At 38.6% G+C, this 23,578-nt stretch overlaps 1 protein-coding gene across 2 annotated transcripts in view; it reads right to left on the reverse strand.

Annotated features, from left to right (window-relative positions):
* The window catches only part of RTN1 (reticulon 1), a 221,596-nt gene continuing 201,177 nt past the window's right edge, over positions 3,160–23,578 (reverse strand). For both annotated transcript variants that reach the window (NM_001244640.1, NM_001244641.1), the window contains 6 exon segments: positions 3,160–4,034; positions 8,811–8,869; positions 8,955–9,001; positions 9,513–9,582; positions 10,985–11,123; positions 13,924–14,131. In NM_001244640.1, coding sequence (NP_001231569.1) covers positions 3,992–4,034; positions 8,811–8,869; positions 8,955–9,001; positions 9,513–9,582; positions 10,985–11,123; positions 13,924–14,131 — 566 coding nt within the window. In that variant the 3' untranslated portion in view covers positions 3,160–3,991.

Here is a 23,578-nt window from a genome sequence, read left to right on the forward strand (position 1 = left end):
GAAGTGGCAAGAGTGGGCATCTTTGACTTGTATCAGATTTTAGAGGAAAAGGTTTCAGTTTCCCCCATCAATTACAATGTTAGCTGTGGGCTTTTCATAAATGATTTTTCTTTTGTTGAAGAAATTTCCTTTTATTCCTATTTTGATGAGAGTTTTTATCATATATGGATGTTGATCTTTGTCAAATGTTTCCTCTGCATCTGAGAGGATCATGTGATTTTTATCTTTTATTCTGTTAATGTGGTGTATAACATTGATATATTTGCATATGTTAAACTATACTTGCAACCCAGGGATAAATTCTACTTGGTCATGGTGCATAATTTTTTGGGTGATGCTGTTGAATTCAGTTTGCTACTATTTTATTGAGGATCTCTGCATCTATGTTCATCAGAGATATTGGCCTGCAGTTTTCTTTTCTTGTGTCTACCTGGCTTTGGTATCAGGGTAATGCTGGCCTCATAAAATGAGTTTGAAAGTATTCTTTTTGTTTTTTGGAAAAGTGTCAGGATTGGTATTCATTATTCTTTGTATGTTTTGTGGAATTTAGCCCTGATGCCATCTAGTCCTGGGCTTTTATTAGGAAGTTTTTGATTACTAATTCAATCTCTTTATTTTTAAGTTCTCTGTTCAGGCTGTCCCACCACTCAGCAGGAATTCCTTACAGTGAGAAACAAGTGAGCAAACAGGTCTGGGCTCTGCACAGAAGGATAAGTCTTCACAGTGACATGAGAGCCATTATAAGGCTCAGCGGGGTCCAATGGGTTGAAATTGTGTCCGTGATAAAAGATATGTTCAAGTCCCAAACCCCAGTGCCTCAAAATATGACCTTATTTGGAAATAGGGTCTTTACAAAGGCAATCAAGTTAAAATGAGGTTATTAGGAGGCCCTATTTCAAAATGTCTGGTATCCTTATAAAAAGGGAAAATTTGGATGCAGAGAGAAGAAGACACACAAGGAGAAGATGATATTGTGCCTGGAGTGATATGTCTACAAGTCAAGGAATGCCACAGACTTCTGGCAACCACCAGAGGCCAGAAGAAGCTAGGAAGGATTCTCCCCTGGAGCTATCAGAGAAAGCATGGCCCTGCTGATACCTTGATTTTGGACTTCCAGAACTGTGACAATAAATGTATTGTTTTAAGTCATTCAGTTTTTGGTACTTTGTTAGGGCAATACAAGGAAATTGATACAGGTAGGGAAAGAACAGAGGATATACCAACTGCACTACTTCCTTTTTCCTAAAATGATCCATAAAACATACCACAACTTCTTCACCTACTCACCACCTGCTTGCTTAACTCATGTGTAGGCTATAAGAATTTTCTACTGTTCACAGCTCTCAGGATAACCTCACCTATCCTGGGTCCCTGAAGGCTCCATTCTTGGTCTACTTCTTACCTGCTCATTGGGTCCTCACATTATTTCCATCATCTCAAATATCATTTTGACTGATGCTTCCTGTAGAAGCAGGATCATATGTACTCCATGTTCCATCTTTTAAATTTCTATATCCACACTTATCATTAGGTCAGGCTGGAGTTTCCTCAGGAAACTTTCTTCACCACTGCTGCCAGCAAACAGAATTCCTTATTAGATACTCTGAATAAGCAACTGCTTATTAAAGGAATTCCAGGCAGCTAGGAGGGAGGAAAATGCTGTATATGCAGACCTTGAAGAACATTAATTTGACACAGTAAATATATTTGGAAGAAACTTCACACACATCCTCTTCTGTGTCTTGTAACAATAAAAAACAGCAGGCATCAAACCAAGCTTATCATCTTCCTTCTCCAGATGAGCCCTTCTGAGTTTTCTAACCTGAAAAATGGTATTGTACTCTCCTGATCAGCTAGCCTTCAACAGAGCTGTGGCTGGAGCAGGGCAAGCAAGGTGCCTATGGTGCAAAATTTAAGGAGGCATCACTCCCAGGGTCAGCCTTGGTCTCTACACGTAGTCAGTCACCAACTCCAGTCCCATCCACCTCCACATCATCTCTCTTAGTGGCTCCTCTGTGCACATTTGGGCACTAGGCATGCTGGGATGATATAGAATATCTCCTTTCTATTCTCACTGTAGCTGCTTTGGTTGAAGCCTTGTCTTTTGTCACCGTTTGCTGTTAGGTATGCCACATTTGTCTCCTATATTGGTCTAATCTCCAGAATCATGCACCCTCAGTGTGTCTCTGTGACTCTCTCACATCTAAAAAAGCACGAAATCCTTAGCGTTCAAGTTTCTTCCTAATATGGACTTGACCCACCCTTTCAGCCTTACTTGGTACTGCATTCCCACCTAAGCACTTTATACCCCAATTCAGTGTATTACGCACTATTCTCTGCATATGCCATGTGCTTCCATGTCTTAGCACCTTAGTACATGTTCTTTCTTCATACTGTTTCTTCTCCTTCTGGAAAAAGCCAGATCAGAACCCAGAGCCCCAAAGTCTACTTCCTCTGAGAATCCTTCTGTTACTCTAATCTTATAGTGCAGCTCTTATTTCATGCTGCCTTTTACTTTGTGAGAATTTCCATATAGCTGCCGCCCATGTCCCTCCATCTCGGCTGTTGACACAGTGTCCAGTAGTTGCCTGTGTTGTCATCCACCACTTTGCACAGAATGGTTACTCCATGAGTACTTATTGAACCCAAGTCCAAACTGGTCAAAGGCAGCTTTATGTAAGTAACTATTCCTTTTCTCTTCCATTTTTATTTCATCCACTTCTATCTCATCATGTTTGACTTTTGCCTTTAACAGTGACATAATATAGGCAACTAAACTTCTGCAAAAAGTAATATGGAATCATTAGAAGACTTAGTTTGATGAGGCCAGGAACTACTGTCTCTATTATTTAGAGCCCTGTTCTTCATGCTTGACACAGAGTAGATGCTCAGTAAATAACTACGGAGTGAGTTCATAGCAATTATAATTGCTTTGTGCCAGTGTTGCATTGCATACTATTATAAGAAGTTTACGGAAGGATTCATATCATTTTCAAGCCTTAAAAAACTATTTATGTTATCTGCATCAACTTTACAGAGGACAATATGAAGTGTTTCCCAGTTTTACTAATCTTTAGGGATTTCTATTAATAACACAGAGGAGCCATGGATCAGGTTGGAGCTGGATTACATGGTCTTAGAAACGAGTAGAGCTTGGTCCAGCATGTCCACATGAGATTTTATTTCTTAGAGCTTTTGCATTTTCTGGTAAGATCATGAGAAGAAAGGGAGAAGTTTCTACATTTAGTAACATTTATTTATGCATTCAGTATCAAGTACATAAGTGCAAATATCCAGAGTCCATAATTAAGTCCATTAGGAACTACAGAGAAAGTAATACAAATTGTAATAAAGTTAACATGCTGGTACTTTTTAGTTACCATACATGTAAATCAGTCCATCCGTCTCACACAACAAAAGTACTGCATGTTTGTTTTGGATTTATTCATTTATTTAATTATTTTAAGTTATACAAAACTGATTATCCTAAGTACGGTCGACTTGTTTTTATTTTCATGTTGTGTGTGTTGGAAAAACTTAAACATTAGTCTACAAGTCTATATATTGTTATTAAAGATTAATCCAACCAGCAACCCAAGACAGATAAGCGATTTCCACTACTGCATCAGTGTGCACTGGGCAAGAAAGGCCTAGCCACAGGAAACATGAGAAGCTACAGAAGCATTGCAGAGAGGAGAAGAACACCGACAAAAGAAAGATAACTTGGGTTCTCGCCATCATGCACTTTTTTTTTCAGCAACACAAAATTAAAAACCACATCTAATACACTTTTCTCTATACTTTAGTGCTTGACACAAGTGACTCAAATATTCTAAGAGTACAGGAACAGCCTAAAAATAGCTGTTTTAAAGTTTGTCTCTAAGATTATGGTACTGGGGGGAGAAACAATCAATGTGCAGTAACATGTAAGACAGAGCTGTTACCACTTCAGACATTCCTCTTGATGTCCAGTCCCCGGTGGGATATCGATTTACTCAGCGTGCCTTTTAGCGCCTGGGATTTTAGCCTGAATCCTAAAAAGATAATGTCAAAAGGTAGTAAATTACAAGTGTTATTAATGAAATCATTTTATGACATCATTAGGTGTTGTTACTTTAATTAGCTAAGTGACCAAATAGCTAAATATTCCAAAAGATGATTTTTAGGTATGAGTGTCTATAAATACATTTCTATGCAAAAATAAGAAAGTATAAATTAGCTAATGAATAACCCAAGGAAGCCACATCCCTTGTCTTTTTCTTTTCTTTTTTTTTTCTTTTAGGGCCACACCCTTGACATATGGAGGTTCCCAGCTAGGGGTCGAATCGGAGCTACAGCTGCCAGCCTACACCACAGCCACAGCAACTTGGGATGCAAGCTGCATCTGCCACCTAGACCACAGCTCACGGCAATGCCAGATTGGATCCTTAACCCACTGAGCAAGGCCAGGGATCGAACCTGTGTTCTCATGGATGCTACGATGGGAACTCCACCACATCCCTTAAATTATAGCATTTTAGGCATATAAAGATGTCAATTTATTGACTGATTTCTTCACATAATCATGTGAAGTACTGGGATGGAAAGTAATGGAGTCAAGAGCAGAGCCCTGTGTCACATTATTACACCTCACTCTGGACAGATATTTGATGCATTAACAAACATCCTTAGAATCTGCTATTTCGACTTTTTAGAACTCTACCAATTGTGCTATTACCTGGACCATTTCCATTTTCTCCTCAAGGACACCAAGAAGACTTTTCAAGTACTCTACTGAAATCCAAAGTCTTGCTGGCTAGAACAGGCTGTATGATTCCTCAGTTTAGTGATCATAGAACGATCTGAGTATTTACCTACATTTTTACTAATTCATTCTAGAATTGCTTGAGAGTAGGCATTCAATTCATCAAAAGTGATTTATAGAATCTGTTCTTTTCACTTGAAAATAAAGACAGTTTCTGCCCAATTTCAGGCTATTTTATCATCCTAGAATATAACTCACCAGGACATGGAGAGTTGTATTCACCTGAGGCAGATTCATTATTAGATTTTCAGTTATTTAAACCTTATTTATTTCCTCTATAATATTTATTTTATCTTGTAAAATTTTTCACCCTTTTCCCTTACTTTCAAAACTCTAATAAGCATTATTAGATGTTATTGCTTAGAGCTGGAAAATTGTGACATAGAAAGGTTAAATGACCTGGTCATCCATCCACTCAGTATAGAGGAGGGAGGGCACCAAGGTCACCTGACCCAGTCTGGGACTGTCTCCACACCTGCCAATCTCTAAGCAGTAGGAGGAAGATGACCATGGTCATGATCATCTAATATTAACTGAGTGCTTCCTATCTCTGTAACAGTATTTTATAGACACGATCTTTTCAAAATATAGATAAGGAAATAGGCCTAAGGAGTCAAATAACACTTGTGATGAACTCATATAGCTAAAAAAAAAATGCCAGAAATGGACTCAAACTAGTCTGTCTGATTCCAAAGATCATGTCTTTAATGGTTTAACTAAAATTGTGTGAGTTCTTTTGGTAATTTTTCTAACATGGAATCAGAATTTCAGAGACTGAAGGAGCCTTAGGGGTTAGAGCCCACCAAGAAATCTTCAAAATTTAGTGTTAGGCAAAACATTCTCTTAAAGAACTGCTGTTTCCTCCTTTTTGATAAACAAGAACAATATAACTTACCCAGTTTCTCTGTTTATTCTTGGCTACCATGAAGCTCAGAGCCAAATATGAATGAAGCTCAATTACAGAAACCATACTAGTCCTCATGGTTAATATGTTTACTTTTCATTTGTTTTCACATCCTTGATTTCTATTTTTTTTTTCTTTTTAGGGATGCACCCATGGCATATGGAAGTTCCCAGGCTAGGGCTCGAACTGGAGCTGCAGCTGCTGGCCTACACCATAGCCATAGCAACGTGGGATCTGAGCGGTGTCTGCAACCTATACCACAGCTCATGGCAACACCAGATCCTTAACCCACTGAGCAAGATCAGGGATCAAACCCATGTCCTCATGGATATTAGTTCGGTTTGCTACCTCTGAGACAAGACGGGAACTCTGATTTCCAATTTTAATTTAACCAACGACATTGTATACATATGTTCATACATCATATTTCTCTGCCATCTCTCCTTTCTCTCCATTTTAACAGGCCTAAGCCTTATCACTTTTGTTTGAATTCTGATAGCCTCTTAGCTGATCACATTTCCTCTAAAATTCTCCTCCCACTAGACTGTCATAGTAATCTGTGCAAAACTCAAGTCTGATTACATCACCCTCTGCATAGGAACATCAAAGACAGGCTGTTTCCTTTGAGTCAGTCGTAACTCCTTAGAGGAGTCAATACTTGACCTCAGTCTCTCTTTCTAGACCCTTTTTAGTTGACCTTTCTACTCATTTAAACTTTATACATGCTGGTTGACTCACTGATTCTTGAACTTGTCCTACATTTTCATGCTTCTGCTTCTACCTGTATTACTTCTTCTTGCAATGTCTTTCCCCTCATCATCCACCTGATGAGTGTTTATCCATCCTTCAGGGCTGCTACAGAATGGATGTTAATGTCTCACCCTCCCACTGCCACCCTCGAATTCACATTTGAAACCTAACCCCCAATGTGTTGGTTTTAGGAGGTGGAGCCTTTGGCAAGTGATTACGTCATGAGGGTGGAATCTTCAGGAATAGGATTAGTGCCCTATGTAGGAGAACCCAGAGAGTCTTTCCTTTCACTTCTGCTATGTGAGGACACAGAAAAATCGGCAACAGGACCCACCTATGCTAGCAAGGACTCTCATTGTAGGGGCTTTCTATTATTCCCTCCAGGTGGGAACAGCAATTTCCTTATCTCCCTGGCCTTAATAATTTTGTACAACTCTATCGTCATTCTTATGCTGTCTTAGAGTTATTTCTTTATGGTTTTATCTGCACCTGTAGGCTGAGAGCTCTGCTAGGATGGGATCATCTCATTGAACTTTATATTCTCTGTGCCTGTTACACACAGTGCCTAGAACATAACAGGTATGTCTCTTTTTGGAAGCAAGCAACCAATCGATCGAATGAAAAATGTGATTTGTTCCAGATCCCCAAACTAAGTATTGGATAGCTGAGGACCAGATCTTTTGTCATCCAGTTTCCAAGCTCCTATTCTGATGTTCTTTGCTGTAGTTTCTGAAGATAGTTCTAACTGCCAAAATGTCACCTAGGGAGTTCATTAAAACAGAGATCACAGGCCCCTTATCCTAGACATTCTTATTCCACAAATCTGATGTAGAGTCTGGGAATTCATATTTTCAACAGTTCCCCAGGTTTTGGCAACCACCAAGTTTTATAGTATACCATGCTGCCATTTCTTAATACAAAATAATAAATATTTACCCTCAATTTGTTGATTTTTTATTAGGTATTACTTGCATTTGTGTCTAAAATGATAATTTTCAGGCATTTTGAAATGTGCTGTAGATCTGATACAGATCCAAATTTACCATGAATTTAAGAAGAAAGAGTATAAGCAATACGTAGTAAAAAACAAAAATCTTTATATATTTCAGGAGAGAACTGTAACTGATTATACACAAATCAAATGGCAGAGGAACACTAAGTGCTTGTTTTTTTTTTATTTGTTTGTTTTGTTTCATACAACTTTGACTATCTAAAATAATTCCCTTTAATTCTGACTATCACCTAGGTCTAGCCACATACCTCTAAGATTACTAGAGAGTTCATGTCAAAAAAAGTCTAGTCTTGGAGTTCCTGACATGGCTCAGTGGAAACGAATCTGACTAGTATCCATGAGGATGTGGGTTCGATCCCTAGCCTTGCTCAGTGGGTTAAAAATACAGCATTGCAGTGAGCTGTGGTGTGGGTTGCAGACGTGGCTCAGATCTAGTGTTGCTGTGGTTGTGGCATAGGCTACCGGCTACAGCTCCAACTGGACACCTGGCCTGGGAGGCTCCATGTGCCGTGGGTGTGGCCCTAAAAAGAAAAAAAAAAAAAAAGTCTGGTCTTTTTTGAGATATTTATTGTAGCTGAAGCCTAGGTCAGCTTTTGATTAAAACAAAATATTGAGTAATAATGACAACATAAAAACTACCATTTTAGATGAAGACACAGCTAAAAACACTAAATTAAGGATTAAGGAAAACTACTAAGTTTAATGAACATATTAACTGTAGCTACTTATAACTGGAATCTTTATCTCATATAGAAAGCAGACATAAAATAGAGTTTATTTAAGACAGGTTTAAAAAGGAAAGTGTTAATAAAATAAGCAAACGCACACTAATGTTAAGTTGAAATGATGTAATTTAAAATGTGACAAAAGTTCTAAAGATTAAAAAAAGCTTTAAGTTTTAAAAATAATTTCAATGGTTTAAAATTAATGATGTTTATCGTTTAAAATATTGAAAATATGTTAAATTGCTGTTTTTATTTCAATTAAGCTGTTATAAATTAATTTTACTTTTCTGAAACAGACTTCTTTCTTACCTCCAACCCATCTTATTCTTGGACATGAGCCAGTTCCCAGGTAAAGCTTAATATCATTCATTCATTAAAACTCACTCATCATGATCTCTGAAATAAACCACTGAAAATTTTGTTTAATTGGGAGTTTTAAAATTAATACTTAATTTCTGAAATGATGTATTTGGGAAGGGTGTGAATATATGGCTCATAAGTGAATGATCATAAATCAACCCATTATTTTATTACCCTCTTATTATTGCTCCCTAATCCACTCAAATGCCTGACTCAGATGTCTCTCCTTTTTAAGAACTGCACGATGTAACTTACTTTGCCACGACAGCATTTATGTGAGTCCTCACCAGTCCCAGATATTGGTCAATCTGTGCCTACCAAGAGGAAGAAATCATGAGCACATCCAAAATTAACGAGGTCAAAATTTAACAAGAATGACTAATACCGCATAGAACTTACCTGGTGCTTAACATACACTACAGGTAGAGTAAACATTGAAACTACAGCTGGGATGAAAAACAAATATAGTATTAAAATTCTGAGAGCCATAAGTAAGAATAAACTTATAGATGCAAGTTATATAGTTACATAATATCACAACATTGTCTACAGTAGTCAGCATCCTAGCTAAAAGATGGCAGGGCTAGTCCATGAGGAAAACAAAAATATGGCTAAGACCTTCACAGATGTTTAAGTCATTATTCCTGGACGGAGGGAATGCCCTCCTATGAGGAATATGAATTTCTATACATAATTGCCACTGAAGCAGATATATATATTTGAAGCCAAATAAGCCAATTATGGTTAAAGAAAAAAACCCTTGAGATTAAGAAATTCATTATTATTGTGTCATATATAGTGTGCCCTTTAATTGAACTATGATGGTCAGGGAAAGGCTCTGTACTCCGAGAATCTGGTATTTGTTATTAGGAGTCCATCCAACCAAGCTAACAGCCTAGGAAGCTTTATGTTCTCAGAGTTTATGAAGGGAGACATAACACACTTATCTGTCCTCACCCATGAGCAGCAGGGTCAGGCCATTGAAGAGAGCGCCAACATAGGTTAGGAGCCACATCAGGACTGCAAACTAAAGAATGAAATGATGATTAGAGCTTCTAACACCATCATGACAGAGAAGTCTCATTTCATTGACTTCTTTATATTAAAATTTGAGGCAAACTACATCACGATTTCAATGGGAAATATAACAGCATTTAAAGCTCTTCACAGAAAGATGATCTAATCTTTACTTTTCTCAGAACGTTTTGGACCTCTTTGTTGTAAGATTTGAGGGACTCAGTGAAATAATAATCTGGGGTAGAGGTAAGAAAACTGGCCATTGGCTTGTTTTTGTATGGGCCCATGAGTTAAGAATGGATTTTACATTTTGCAGTGGTTGAAAAAAATCAAAACAAGAATAATATGTGAAATTTCATGATATGTGAAAATGATTTGAAATTCAATTTTCAGTGTTCACAAACAATGTTTCATTAGCACATAGCCACAGTCATTCGTTTATGTATTGTCTTTGGCTCCTTTCCTGCTATAATAGCAAAGTTGAGTAGCTGAAACAGAGTCTGTGTAACCTATAAAGCCTAAAATATTTACTATACGGCTCTTTGTAGATAAGGTTTGCCGATCCCCCTTCTAGTCCACAATTTTTATATTATAATATAATGATATCATAAAGAGAAATTTCACCTTAAAAGCCCTACGGTGAGTAATTACAATTTCCCTGCTGTCTCTTTTTACTCATTACTTGCCAAGAAATTATTCCAGCAAAGCACCTTGAAGGTCAAGGCCTCATCACTCACTTTTCTTATGTTCTTTCTTCCTCAGTTATGGAGCAGCCCTGCCTGCTGTGCACAAAGTGCTCTGGGAGACCGGGGAACTCACAACAACCCCGCCTGGGCTCCCCGCCCCTCTGATGTTTTACATGTAAGGGAGGTCGCAGCAGCTTATTAAAAAAAACCCAGCGAGTTCAATGAAAACACCAGGAATAATACTCAGCACTGCAAGGTCCTTGAACCTTCAGGTGCTTGTCTCATAGCCTACACGTCTTATTAGCAGAGTTTGGTATTTCTTTCAAAGAATTTTTACATTCCCTACACTAAATTTTTATTTTAAAATTAATTTTAGGAAATTAACTTGGGAATTGAAAGCGGTAAGGAGAAGCAGCAATCTGGAGTGTTGTAAAAAGTACAGGACTAGAAGTTGTATGATCTGGGTTTGATCCCAGCTCTGTCAGTGACTCTCTGGGCAACCTCAGGCAAGTGTCCTAAACTCTCTGAGCCACAGTTCCAGCATCTGTAAAATGAGGGGATTAGACTGGATGAGCTCCATGGTACCATTCAGCTGCAGGTTTCCTGACTCTAGAATACAATTAGCACTTGTTATTTTATTCTCCGTCACATGGTAGTTTATAACACTATACATTTAGGGAAAACAAAACTCAAGACTGTGAAATGGGATGGCTTGAGCAATCCTACTTTTAGGGAATCCACCAGGTCCTGGACGAGGAAGAGCCTCCTCAGTTCTTTAAGCGTGCTGTTCACATAGAATTGCAGGCAGTCTGTGTACTTCTGAATCTGCTCCTGAGACAGGGTGATCTCCAGCTCCAAGTAGGCCCTGTCAACAAAGCACCCCCACAGAGAACTCCATCACAGGGAATCATCAAACAGGTAGGTTCTCCTCCTCCAATTCTGAGGATGACTACCAGGTCATCCTGAAGGGTTTATACCAGCCAGCAGCTGCAGGGCACCACCCCTACCCCCACAGCCAGTGCACTGGGGAACAGGAGAGTCATGGCACCTAGTGGAGCACTGCGATTGCTTCTGTCTCCCATAGGCAACACTATAGTGGGAACTGATAACTGAGAGCAACTGGGTGGGAGCAGAGAAAAGTCAGTCCCAAATCAGCTCACTTGCTCAAGTCTCTGACCCACCAGGCGATTGTGAAATTCCTCATTTCCTCCTGGCTGCATGAAGATGAATGAATTCTTTTTTTAATAATTAAAATATCTGAAAATCCTAGCTGCCAATTATTATTTGTCATCGAAACTCTAAGATTTCACATGTAAATTCTGAAAAGTACTTTCAAGATCATCTAGAGAGCTCTGAAAGATGCAAGTTGACCTGGGCTGTGTTAAAATGCTCGCTGGTTCTAGCAAGAGTGGTATTTTAGCCATTGCATTTTCCATTTGTTCAAATGGTTAAACTGAACTCTTGGGTAGATGAACTAGGCTCCTGAGATATATAAAAATCAATCCACCTTCCTATTTTGGCCATGTCCCATGTCCCAACCCAGAGGTCTATTCTCTCTCTCCTTCCCTTCCTCTGCCATACGGTCCACCTAGAGGATATTCCTAGTGATCTCCTAATTCTGAGAATGGAGAGGAAAAGAGTCAAACAGAATTGGAAGGAGTTGTAAGGAGTTTATGTTTACCTGTGTGCCTTTTTAGAAAAAAAAACAGAAAATCTCATTTGTTACTTCAAATTTTAAATCTTGTCTCCTAATGGAAGATAAAGTAGTTGAACTAATTGTAGTTAGACTCTTAGTCCTAGTGTTTACAGAAGAAATAAGTCAAGTGAGAGATAAGTCCTCAGCGCAACTTGCCAGCCTTGGGAAAAATGTGGAAGAAACCGGCCTCTCTTACTTAGATGGCTGAGAGCAGAGGCTGGGGCAGGGCAGGACTCTAAGGTATGGATACTGGTCACAGGCTAGAGTCACTGAAGTAGGCATGTCATTCACCCTTGTAAGATGACATTCCCACCTTTGGGATGCAAGCATGTGCAGCCAAGTTATAGCCCAGAAGACCCCTAAGTCTGCATTAGAATACAGAATCCCTCCCAAGGGTGAGAATGATCAGACCATTACTGTGTTTGACACTGAGGCCAAGAACCAGAGGCTGGGAAGGAGATCTGATACACAGCCTTTGCCTTTTTGTCAGCAAGTCTCCGTAACACAGGCATTTTTTCCCTCTTTTTTAAGAGCATGGTTCTCTGAGGCCTTGATTCAACTGACTGGTTGAGACGGTCAGTCAAGAAGAATTCAGAGGCATCACCCGTGAATTTCTGAGGCTGGCTCAGAAGCTATTATGCAGCAGCATCCACAAGTCTCATCCAGGATGAAGAAATACCTCTCAGTTACAGGAGGTAAGGACACCACTCAGTGCAGGAGTGGGACCTATACTCTGGGGTCAGCAACAGGCGAGGGGATGACTCTGAGAGTCAGTGCTAAAATACGTGGGCCTTATAAGCTAGAATCAGGAGTAAAGTGGGGTAGAGTCAGGTAGCATGCAGCTGTCAGTGCTAATATCTCCCTGTGCAATATTTCATATATCCTCTTAATATATTGCCTTTAAAAAAAAAATCCTCTGAGTTCTGCTGTGGCACAGTGGGTTAAGGATCTGGTGTTGCCACAGCTATGGCATAGGTTGATCCCTGGCCTGGGAACTTCCATATGCCACAGGTGCAACCAAAACATCAACAAAAACAACAACAACAACAACAACACACGCACACATGTACACAAGCAACAAAAAGTCCTCTTCTTCAGTGTTCATTTAGTCAGATTTTCCCTATATAAAAATACAAGAGGATGCACTATTCATGAAGCTTGCATTCCTCAGAAGGTTGGCCCTTTGATATTAAACTTCCACAAAAAGCATAGAAATAAAAATCCAAACACCCTGGACCTGACTCTGTGCTGTTTACTGCCATGTGACTTTGAGCAAGTTGCTTTATAATAGAACCTGAGGTTTTTTTCCATCTGTGAATAGAGATTATAATATTTTGCCTTCTTCACAGAGTTGGGAGTAGCAATTGTTGAAAGAGTCTTTATTTTTTAATTTTAATTTTATCTTTTTTTAGGTGTGCTTGTGGCATGTAGAAGTTCCTGGGCCAAGGATCAAACCTGTGCCACAGCAGCAACTGAGCCACAGCCATGACAACACCAGATCCTTAACCTGCTGAGCCACCAGGAAACTCTTGAAACACTCTTTAAATTATAAAACACTGTATACATATAATGAAGTAGGATTACTATTATTAACAAGTATAAAATTAATATTAAATATAAATGTAATGTTTTTCACATTTCATAAATTCACAAAAAGAATTTATGTTATATAAATTATATTTACATTAAAGATAAATATTTAATATTCAATTAGTAGTAATTAAAATTTATAAAGCTCAATAAAGCAGTAAGTGTCAGAATAGGCATATTCTATAAACTCATAGAATAACTGAGTTTGTTTTAGAAATTTACCAGAAATATTAGGTATTAAAAGAGAGAATGTTAGAGACTCTATGAGACCTGTCAGGTGTCAGAGAAGCATGACCCAAAGTGCACAGGAGCTGAACTTGAGGCCGAGGAAAGAGCGTGTGAGAGGCGGGGCAAGGGCTTGTCAAGGGGGGACACTCACTTGAAAGGGTGGCCCTCGTCGGTTTTCTGCACAGCTTGTAAAACAGACTTGTAGATGCGGAAACTGATGGTGGCCGAGAGCGCAGCAAGGGCCAGGTAGGCCACGACGCTCACAACGCTGAACTGGGTCAGGGAGAAGAGCAGCAGCAAGAAGCTCCCAAACACTATCCCTGTCTGCTTGATGTCCCTCCAGTACAGCAGGTCAATAGCTGTAGGGAGAGACACACACACCACTTAACACTGGCACTGCCGCTGGGGGAGCTGCTATGGCTCATTCCACAAAGCCGTGATTGCTACAGGTTCTCACCAGCTTTTGGCTCTTAAACAGGTGAGTAGACACAGTGCTATTCCAGGGTACCCACTGTCATTCCATTTTGCTTTTCCAGCCCCAAGAATAGTTTATAAATTCACAGATAAGAAAAGGCTATTGAATCTCTAGTGACAATATCTCTGTGAGTGAATCTCAGTGGGCTACGTCACCTGTATAGTGGCCTGAATTATGTGACTTTCTAACAAGATTGAAATGCGGAGGACACTGTGAAGCATCTTGATGCCCTGCGTACAATTCAGTGTCTCAGTGGTGCCTACGGGTAAGCATGTCAGTCACACACATGTCCCTCCTGCTGAGAAGGGGCAACAACAATGAAAACAGAGGTTCTGGACGAGTGGAGTCTTCAGAGACAAATGCAGCAGGTCCAGGAGACTCCAGCCAATGCCAAAGGCTTCTGAATAAGAGATATGTATGACTTGCCTCCAAAATGAGCAGAACAGAAGTGTCAGTAGCTATCTCAAGAATCCCTGGAGCTGACATGTGGATTAAACCATTTTGGACCATATGATTTGTTCACTTACATTCTGTGATTTAAAAATCTGGAATACAAGCTTTAAGATCTATATCACATCTATCATTCAGTCATTTCCCTCTTTTTACTTAGAAACAAAAAATTAAATTTAAAAGAATAAAGCTATGGTGCTTCAAATATGATACAAAACAGAAATAGTTTGAGTATTCCAGGCACTAGATTATGAAAAAAGCATAGAGGACTTACTGAAGAATGAATGCAAATTTATTCTCTAATTAGGCAAGTAACATTTTTTTAAATTTAGAAATACATTTGAGATATAACAAGGTGTACAACACATTGATTGGATATATTTGTATATTGCAATATTATTACCACCACTGCATTAGCTAATACCTCCATAACTTCACATAATTATCATTTCTTTTTTGTGGTAAGAATATTTAAGATCCAGCCTCTTAGAAACTTTGAAGTCTATAATACAGTACCATTGACCATATTTACTTTGCTGTTCATGAGATCTCCAGGACTTATTTACCTACTTGTGGCAAGTTTGTACCCTTTCATCAACATCTCCCTAATTTGCCACCCCCACCCCCAGCCCTAGTAACCACCATTCTACTCTGTTTCTATGAGTTTAGCTTTTTTAAATCTCACATATAAGTGAGATCATATAGTATTTGTCTTTCTCTGATTTATCTCATTCATCACAAGGCCCTCGAGATCTATCCACATAGTCACGACAAATGGTTTTTATGTAATATATGTCAATAAATGTTCAGAAAGCGAAAAGTAAGATGCAACATTCCTATCTCATAACCAAATAAAAGTGGCAGTTGCTTACACTACCAGCTTCATGTGTAGCATACCTGGAGGCACCTGTTTTAAGGCGCCAGTCATTTGCTCAAAGGAAAATGGAGATGACTGCTTTGAAGAAAGCAGGGAATTGCTCTCATCATACTCAGGTTCATGACTAGATAAGAGAACAGAACTGAAAAGGACACACAGCCTAGTGACAATCCCAACACTATCGAGGGGATACAAGGAATGTTGGCAGCAGACTTACCTCAGGCTGGCTGGAGAGTAAATCGGGGCCTTCATGTGGGAGGGGAGATCTTTTATAACATGCTGAGGATACCCCAGCAATCTGAAGCTGGAGAGAGAATTCACTTTTGAACTGATCTCTCATTCACTCCCACCTACTTCCTACTCACCACTACCTAATACACCAATGATATTAACTCACTAAGGTTATAGTAGTCAGCTACTATAGTTTGTTGGGGGAAAAATTTGTTTATTTTCTCCTATGATACTTCCACAATGTAGGAAGGAGCGAAGAGGTGAAACAAAGTTTTTCTTTTTTTTTCTTTTGAGTAGTGCCAGTTTGCAGGTTGGTTTCTAGGACCAAAAGAAAAGCACTGCTGCTCTAAAGTCTCTCTCTTTTCCCAGGCCCAATCACCAGTCACACTGATATTCCACTATTAGAAATTCATTTGTTGGATTAATCTTCAAAGTATTGGTTGTCTTTTTCTTTTCTTGGTCATATTTATTTATTTTTAAATTTTTTAAAATTTTTTTGTCTTTTTGCCTTTTCTAGGGCTGCTTCCTGCAGCATATGGAGGTTCCCAGGCTAGGGGTCTAATCGGAGCTGTAGCCGCCAGCCTACGCCACAGCCACAACAATGTGGGATCCGAGCCGAATCTGAGACCTACACCACAGCTCATGGCAACACTGGATCCTTAACCCATTGAGCAAGGCCAGGGATCGAACCCGCAACCTCGTGGTTCCTAGTTGGATTCGTTAACCACTGCGCCACGATGGGAACTCCTTGTTCATCTCTTTTTAATGCAAAGACCCAGAAGGGGATAAAACATTAAACACTGGATTGTCAATTAACACAATTTTTGAATGACTTCACTAAATGATTTTCATCTTAGAACAGTCTATTGAGAATAGAGCATCAAAGTAATAATCTTTTTCAGACAGAGAAGAGGGATCTTTTGGAAGACATGACACAAGAAATCCCTGGGCACCTGAAGGAAGTCTAGTTTCCCTTAGGTTTAAGTGGATCTGGAGACAACAAATAGGGGTAAGCCTAGGCCTAAGTCTAGATCAGCAGGGCTAAAGGCCCCCGGGGCCTAGGAGTTTCCTAGGATTTATTCTGTTAAGCATAATGGATGGGGGAAGGAGAATAAAAAGGAGACTAAAATATCACTATTATCTGCAGTGTTTAGCTCTTTCACATTTGTTCATTTATTCAGTATTTATTGAGCGAGTACTAAGTGTCATGCTTTGTGCTACATGCCAGGGATGTCAAAATAAATATATTTTTTTAAAAAAGAAAACGTACATGTAAATAAATAAATTGTAATCTTCTGTTTTATGATGCCCCAAGATTCATATGAAAGACACATTTAGAACAAACACATTATAGGACAGCATGATCTGTGCTAGGGACAGTAGGCTCACCCACCCCTGAGATGATGTAAAGGGCACAGGAGACCCTGAAAGCAGTTTTCAGACAAAGAAGAGACAGAATTTGCTATTTTCAAGTGAACCCCCACTTAACAAATTGCATAACACCTGTTAAAAATAGTGTGACCTCTAGAAAAGCCTTCTGCATCTCTAGAGCTCTGTTCAAACAGCCTGAGAATGGCAGGCACCAGGTAGGGGCTTTTCTTGAAGAAGCTGTGGGCAGAGAACATTAACTGTTAACTAAGTAACATTAGTATGATATAATGCACAATAGATCTTTCAGTCAACTTGCTAAAATCACTGGAGATTTCTAATTAGGAGGTTAACAAAACTTTTTTTTTTTTTTCCCCAGGGCTGCACCCACAACATATGAAGGTTCCCAGGTGTTAGGGGGTCAAATTGGAGCTACAGCTGCCAGCCTAAGCCACAGGGACAGCAATGTGGGATATGAGCTATGTCTGTGACCACAGGTCACGGCAACGCTGGATCCTTAACCCACTGAGCAAGGGTAGGGATCGAACCTCATGGATATTAGTCAGGTTCGTTAACCACTGAGCCACTACGGGAACTCCAAAAGTTTTGTCTTAAACCGTCAGTGGTGTGTTGGTTCTGGGTACTTTGTGGCATGACTGTCTCTACACAGATTCCAAAATGTTCAAAGCATTTTCAGATACTACTTCATTTAAACCTCACAATAAACTCCAATAGACAGGTATGTAACAGGTGAGGAAGCCAGAAGAGACTAGTATACTGACAAGTTAATAGGAGAAGCAAGGTCAAACCCTAAGGTGGATGCTCTTTTCCAAAACAAAACAGTTGTGTCTTTCACATCATGTGGTTGGATGTTAGATGTCCCCCAAAGTATGCCAAATTAATTTTGGGCAACTCGATTATATTTAAATCTGCTTTCTGAGCTAGATATTTATAGTGAAAATAATTTTTTTCTTTCAGGGAAATCACAGTAAACAGTTATTGGTTATCTGTTTATTTAGTAAGAATAGGAATGGAGAGAACATAAAATTTTGTTCCTGTTTTTAAGGAACTTAAGATTTAGCTGGGAAGATTGAATAATCATTTTTAGAAATACTGCGTCAATGCCAATATATCTTGTATTATCAGAGATGGCAAAAGTTGAGTTCAAGGAAGGGACAGTACTGGAATTGATAAAAAAAAAAAAAGGATGTGGGATGGTTTGTGAATGTGGTGAACAATTTGTTAAGGAGATGGGCGGATAAAAGGAAATATTATGAAGGATTAATTGACAAGAATGGTGAGTAATTAGCTGTGGGAGAAAGGAGGAAGAACTAATTAAGGGTGAAAACAACATTTCAAAGCTGGGTGACGTGACAGAGTGATTAGTATCACTGACAAAAATAGGAAATCTGAGGGAGCACTGTTTTAGGAAAAAACTGACACTGGTTTTCATACCTCTAGGTTCTGCTGAGATGACATTAAAGCAGAGCATTTTGACACAGCTGGGGCAGAGAGGGGATAGGGATCACAAATGAGATAAGACTAATAATTACCCACAATACTAACTAATTTTTTAGAGGCCTGGGAATAAAATGGTTTCTTTTTATAGGCTCTGTCATAGTAGCCTTGAGTTAAAGTGGACTTTATTATCATGTACCCAATGATATTCACATGGATATATATAGTATGCAACTGGAAATGCAGAACTGACATTTGGTTAAGAGAACTGACTATTTCTATTTGTGTGCATTCTGAGTGGAAATAATGATTGAAGACATGAAAGTAAAGGGAACCTCCAAGAGAGGAGTGACTAAGGGTTGCAAGAGAGGATGAACCATAGTTTAGGATTCAAAGGATTGAGTGAAGCTCTAAAAGGAGCCCTGTCTGGAAAGGGTCCCCAAACAGTGTTGGTTATGGCAGTCAAGAAGAAGGAAACTTCCAGAAGGAAGGGGTAGGCAGTCAAGAAGAAGGAAACTTTCAGAAGGGGTAGGCTACAGTGTGAAATGAGAAAGGACCACTGGTTTTGAAGACTGAGAAGTCACTCCTAAGTGGGCAGAGAGAGGTATGAAGTGTTAGTGGGGATGAAAGACATATTGTAAAGGGTTGGGGTGGTAGTGGCAAGTTCAAAGTAATAAAGAAGATGTTAAAAAGAATGGTAGTTGGGGGAATAGCGACAATAAAAACTTAAGTTGAGCAAACCTGGGAGTATTAGTGAGGAGTGAAGATCCTGGAAAGAGGAGATATTTGAGCAAAGTCTCAGAGAAGGCGGTGAAAGAATGGGATTATTCGCAGCTCTTTCTTTTCAAAGAAGGAAGAAGAATGAAAGGCTGGGTAAAGATGGATGAACATTTGTCAAAGTATCAGCATGGCTAGAAATATGTGCTAAGGTGGGAAGGGAACAACATGTAGTGGCTTGAAGTAGATGTACTCAAGTCTTCCCTGGAAAGAGAGTCATGAGTTCCTCCTGAAACTGAGGAGGATGGGAGTAGGGCTTGAAGAAGTTAGGAGAGATCCAGACCTGCATTCCACAATGGCTGATAAGCACTTGAAACGTGGCTAGTCTCAATTAAAGTATACTGCAAATATATACTACATGTCAGATTTAAAACTTAGTACAAAAAAAGGATGTAAAAAGTATCTAAATGCTTTTTATATTGATTTTGTTGTTGTGGTTTAAAGGCTAATACTCTAGATATGCTGGATTAAATACAATATATTAGCAACATTAATTTTACCTGTTTCTTTTTACTTTCTAATGTGGCTAATAGAAAAAATTTAATTACATACGTGGCTTGTATTATATTTCTACTGCACAGCACTGATCTAGAAAAATACAGTAAGGACTCGAAAAGAAATCAATGAAAGTAAAGAGGGTTTGGTTAATGTCGAGGATCTCTATGGATGCAATCAACAGGGTTAGAGAGGTTGGGTGTTCTGATCTGTGGATGGCGGGGCTGACTCAGATTTGTGAACTGACACAAGGAGCATGGGTAGAGGAGTCAACAATTCAAGAGGACAGAACTGAAATGAACAGTCTTGGGCTCAGGATGGGAATGAAAGGCAGTTAAGACCCTTGGGAACTGATGGGCTGGAAGAACAGCAATGGCTGTGTGTGCCCAGAGTGCCAGCGAACAGCCTGAAGCTCTGACGATAGGAAGGGGAGGAAGTGATGAAGTGTGATCACAGAAGAGAATTTCTGTGTTGCCAAGCTGCTGTGCAAATGCCTATTTTTTCACATTTTAATTTTGCTTAAAGTGATGTAAACTTGTGTAGGAAGCTTTATAGTACCTTATCCATTAAAAAAAAAAATGAGTATTTGAATAAACTCCAAGTAAGAAAAAAAAAATCTCTATAACTGCAACAAATTATCACACATAGCCTCTAGATACAGCAAAATATCAATAGCTTGTCTCTTTATTTCCATATCCTCCCTCTGCAGGAAGGCCAGGTGAGAATTTAAACATTTGAGTACTCATTCACTAAGCATATTCACCAGGACAGGTAAATCACTGTACTGCTTTGCCAATTATAAAAATTAAATTACTTTGCTAAAAACCAAGGAGCAATGCAATGAAATGAGAGATTAGTAAATTCTATTAATCTAATAAACAGAATGGGCTTGGTGAGCTCATCTTAGTCCCCAAACCACAGGTGGAAGCACATGCTACAGCCTGCCTAGGGCTAACCTAGAATTAATTTAGCCAAGGGTGGACTGGCAGATAGAGCAGATTTGAAGAATCCTATCCTAAATGCTGAAATCAGTGCTACTCTCATTTCTATAATCCAACCAAGAACAGAACAATAAAATAGGAGAAGTGATCTAAGGTTTGAATTAATAGCTATATGGAAATAAAATTCTATATCAAATTTCTACAAAGAAAGCCTTATCTGCAGTTTTTTGGATGGGATGTTATTTTAAATGTATTGAGTTAAATGATCCAATAGTGACTCTAGTATTTACAAAGTTTATTAAAAATGTATGAACTGAAAAGACAGTGGTGTAGCTATTCATATTTTTTTATAAGGCAAAAAAGGGATAATAGAAAATGGCAATAAATTGTGCACAATTATCTGCATTATTGCACCATATTCTTAAATGTATTTATTTATATTTCATCGTGGTCCAGAAAATATTTCAAAAAGCATTGCACCACTTGTTATGTGACAAGTTAATGCTCTTTTTTAAAAGGCCAGGTAGAAAATATGTGAAATTCCTGTTCACAAATTATATCAGCATTTCAACAAAAGAACTGTTGAAAAATGATACGCATTGATTTTATTTTTTAGCAAGGTTCCAATAATTGACTACAATTGCCTACCTTGTGAAAAGGATTAGAAAGCTAGAAAGACTTCAGTTCTTTACTTGTCTAGGGCAGTAATAGAAAAGCCCATTTTTTGTGAGGCAACCAAAATTATCACCACAAAAAGTTAAGAAACAGCAGTAACTTTTTCTACTTTATTTCCTCATTTTTCCATCAAACCAGAGAAACATAATGGAAACAGACGTGACAGAACACTTTAAGCATACTCAGAGACCTTCAAAGATAACATCTTCTGGTCTAATTCATGAGTTTCATTTGCCACGTTAACAAATACAGACATGACAATGATTCCATTTTCCAGGTCCTTCCTTTGCATCTCTTAAATGTAGCCAATACGACTGTTAAGAGAAAAATGCCAACACTGTTTCTAGATGTTTAAAGAATTCCATGACTGTTAAGCCTGGTGTTCCACGTAACGACCACAGCATTTGCCCCACAGAGATGATCTACTCTAAATGAGCTTTGGCAGAACAATGGGAAGTGACAGATTTTATTGCCAAAACTACAGCCAGCAGCAATCTTTGGGACTTTTCTTCCATGGGAGACAAAAGCAAACATGTTCTTCTAATGACTACTCTTCAGCTTAGACTTATGGCATAAACTACTTTTACGCTCATAAAGGGTTTACATTGGCCTGGGTTTAACAGCTAATTGTGATTCCTGTTTGCTAGTTCTAGCCACTGGGACTACGTTCCATGCCGTGGAAGTAAATACAATGATGCTTGGGCCTTTGCACCTTGGTAGAGTGGGCCTGACAGGAAATGAACCAGCAAGGCCCAGTATTTAAGACAGTGCATCAGCTGCACCTGCTAAACCTCCAGCAAATGAGCTCATTTGGGATTAAAGGAAGAGATGGCCACATGGAGAGAAAGACAGGCTTTGGGCACATGGTAGTTGCAGGAGGCACACAGAAAGATTTTCAAGGTATTGACTAATAAATGTCTTTGTGTAGTTTTTCTTTCTTTAATAAGCTTTCTGACTGGATCAAAATAGACAGCTGTTCCCTGGTTGGTTTGTCAGTCATAATTAGCCAGAAAATATTAAGTCTGGGCCATTCCTTCCTAGAATCCATCAATGTATTTGAATAGAGGAGAACCTTGGAGGTAGACTGTTGTTGGGTCTTTTATTTTTTAAGAATTTATTTTAAGATTTTTGACAGAGACCAAAATGGCTAAAATATTTCTTGAACTAAGACATAGGACACAGAAAAAGAATGCTCTCTCACTGTACCTTTGCTCTGTGATAAAATATTATGTCCTTCCTGACCCCTATTACCGCTAGATTTGATCTGTGGTTTGGTGAAATGTTTCTGAAGGCAGGAGATAAAATATGACCACATTTGAAGCATGCCCACTGTGAAATGGGTAGAACTACAATAAATTCTAAACATTAAAACCTATTACATTGCTACTTTTCTTTTGTTCAAAATTAATACCAGTTTGGGCAAAGAACTTGTAAGTAATGCTTGAATTATTCCCCCCACTCCCCACCTTTTGGCAATACAGGAAATAAGGAAGAATTTAAAGATGTTAATCTTTTGAAACAATAATATAATTGTCCCAGTTTAACTTTGTAGCTCGAACATTTTGGGGGGAAATAGAACTCTACACTTCTAAGTTCTAAAACTCTTAACAATTTTATTTTCTCATTTGAGATATATGCTATAAATTTAGAATATAATTATCAAGATTTTAATGTAGCTATTATTATTATCTGTCATGTAGGCAGAAGATGGTTTTTAAGGAATTATTAATGTCAAATTCTTAGCTTTCAAATTGTGAGATTAATTATAAGGCAGTCATGTTTCTTTTAAAGGCTGTGTGTACCTTCATAAGAGCTGGAAAGGTGACAGTATGTAAATAGTACATGGTCAAACAGGCACAAAACTATATGAGGTTGAAAAGGATGGGAAATTTGGTGGCGATGTAAATGTAATTATTTCCAAAAAGAAAGGTGATACTCTGAAAGCTATCTACCCATGTTAGCTTTTGTTTGCTGGATTCAGTGGCTTTTAGAATTTAATTCTACTTAAAGTGAATTTAAAATAGATCAATTACTTCACAGATTCTGTTCCTGAATGCAT

Source organism: Sus scrofa, chromosome 1 (assembly GCF_000003025.6).
Source record: "Sus scrofa isolate TJ Tabasco breed Duroc chromosome 1, Sscrofa11.1, whole genome shotgun sequence".
NCBI lineage: Eukaryota > Metazoa > Chordata > Mammalia > Artiodactyla > Suidae > Sus > Sus scrofa.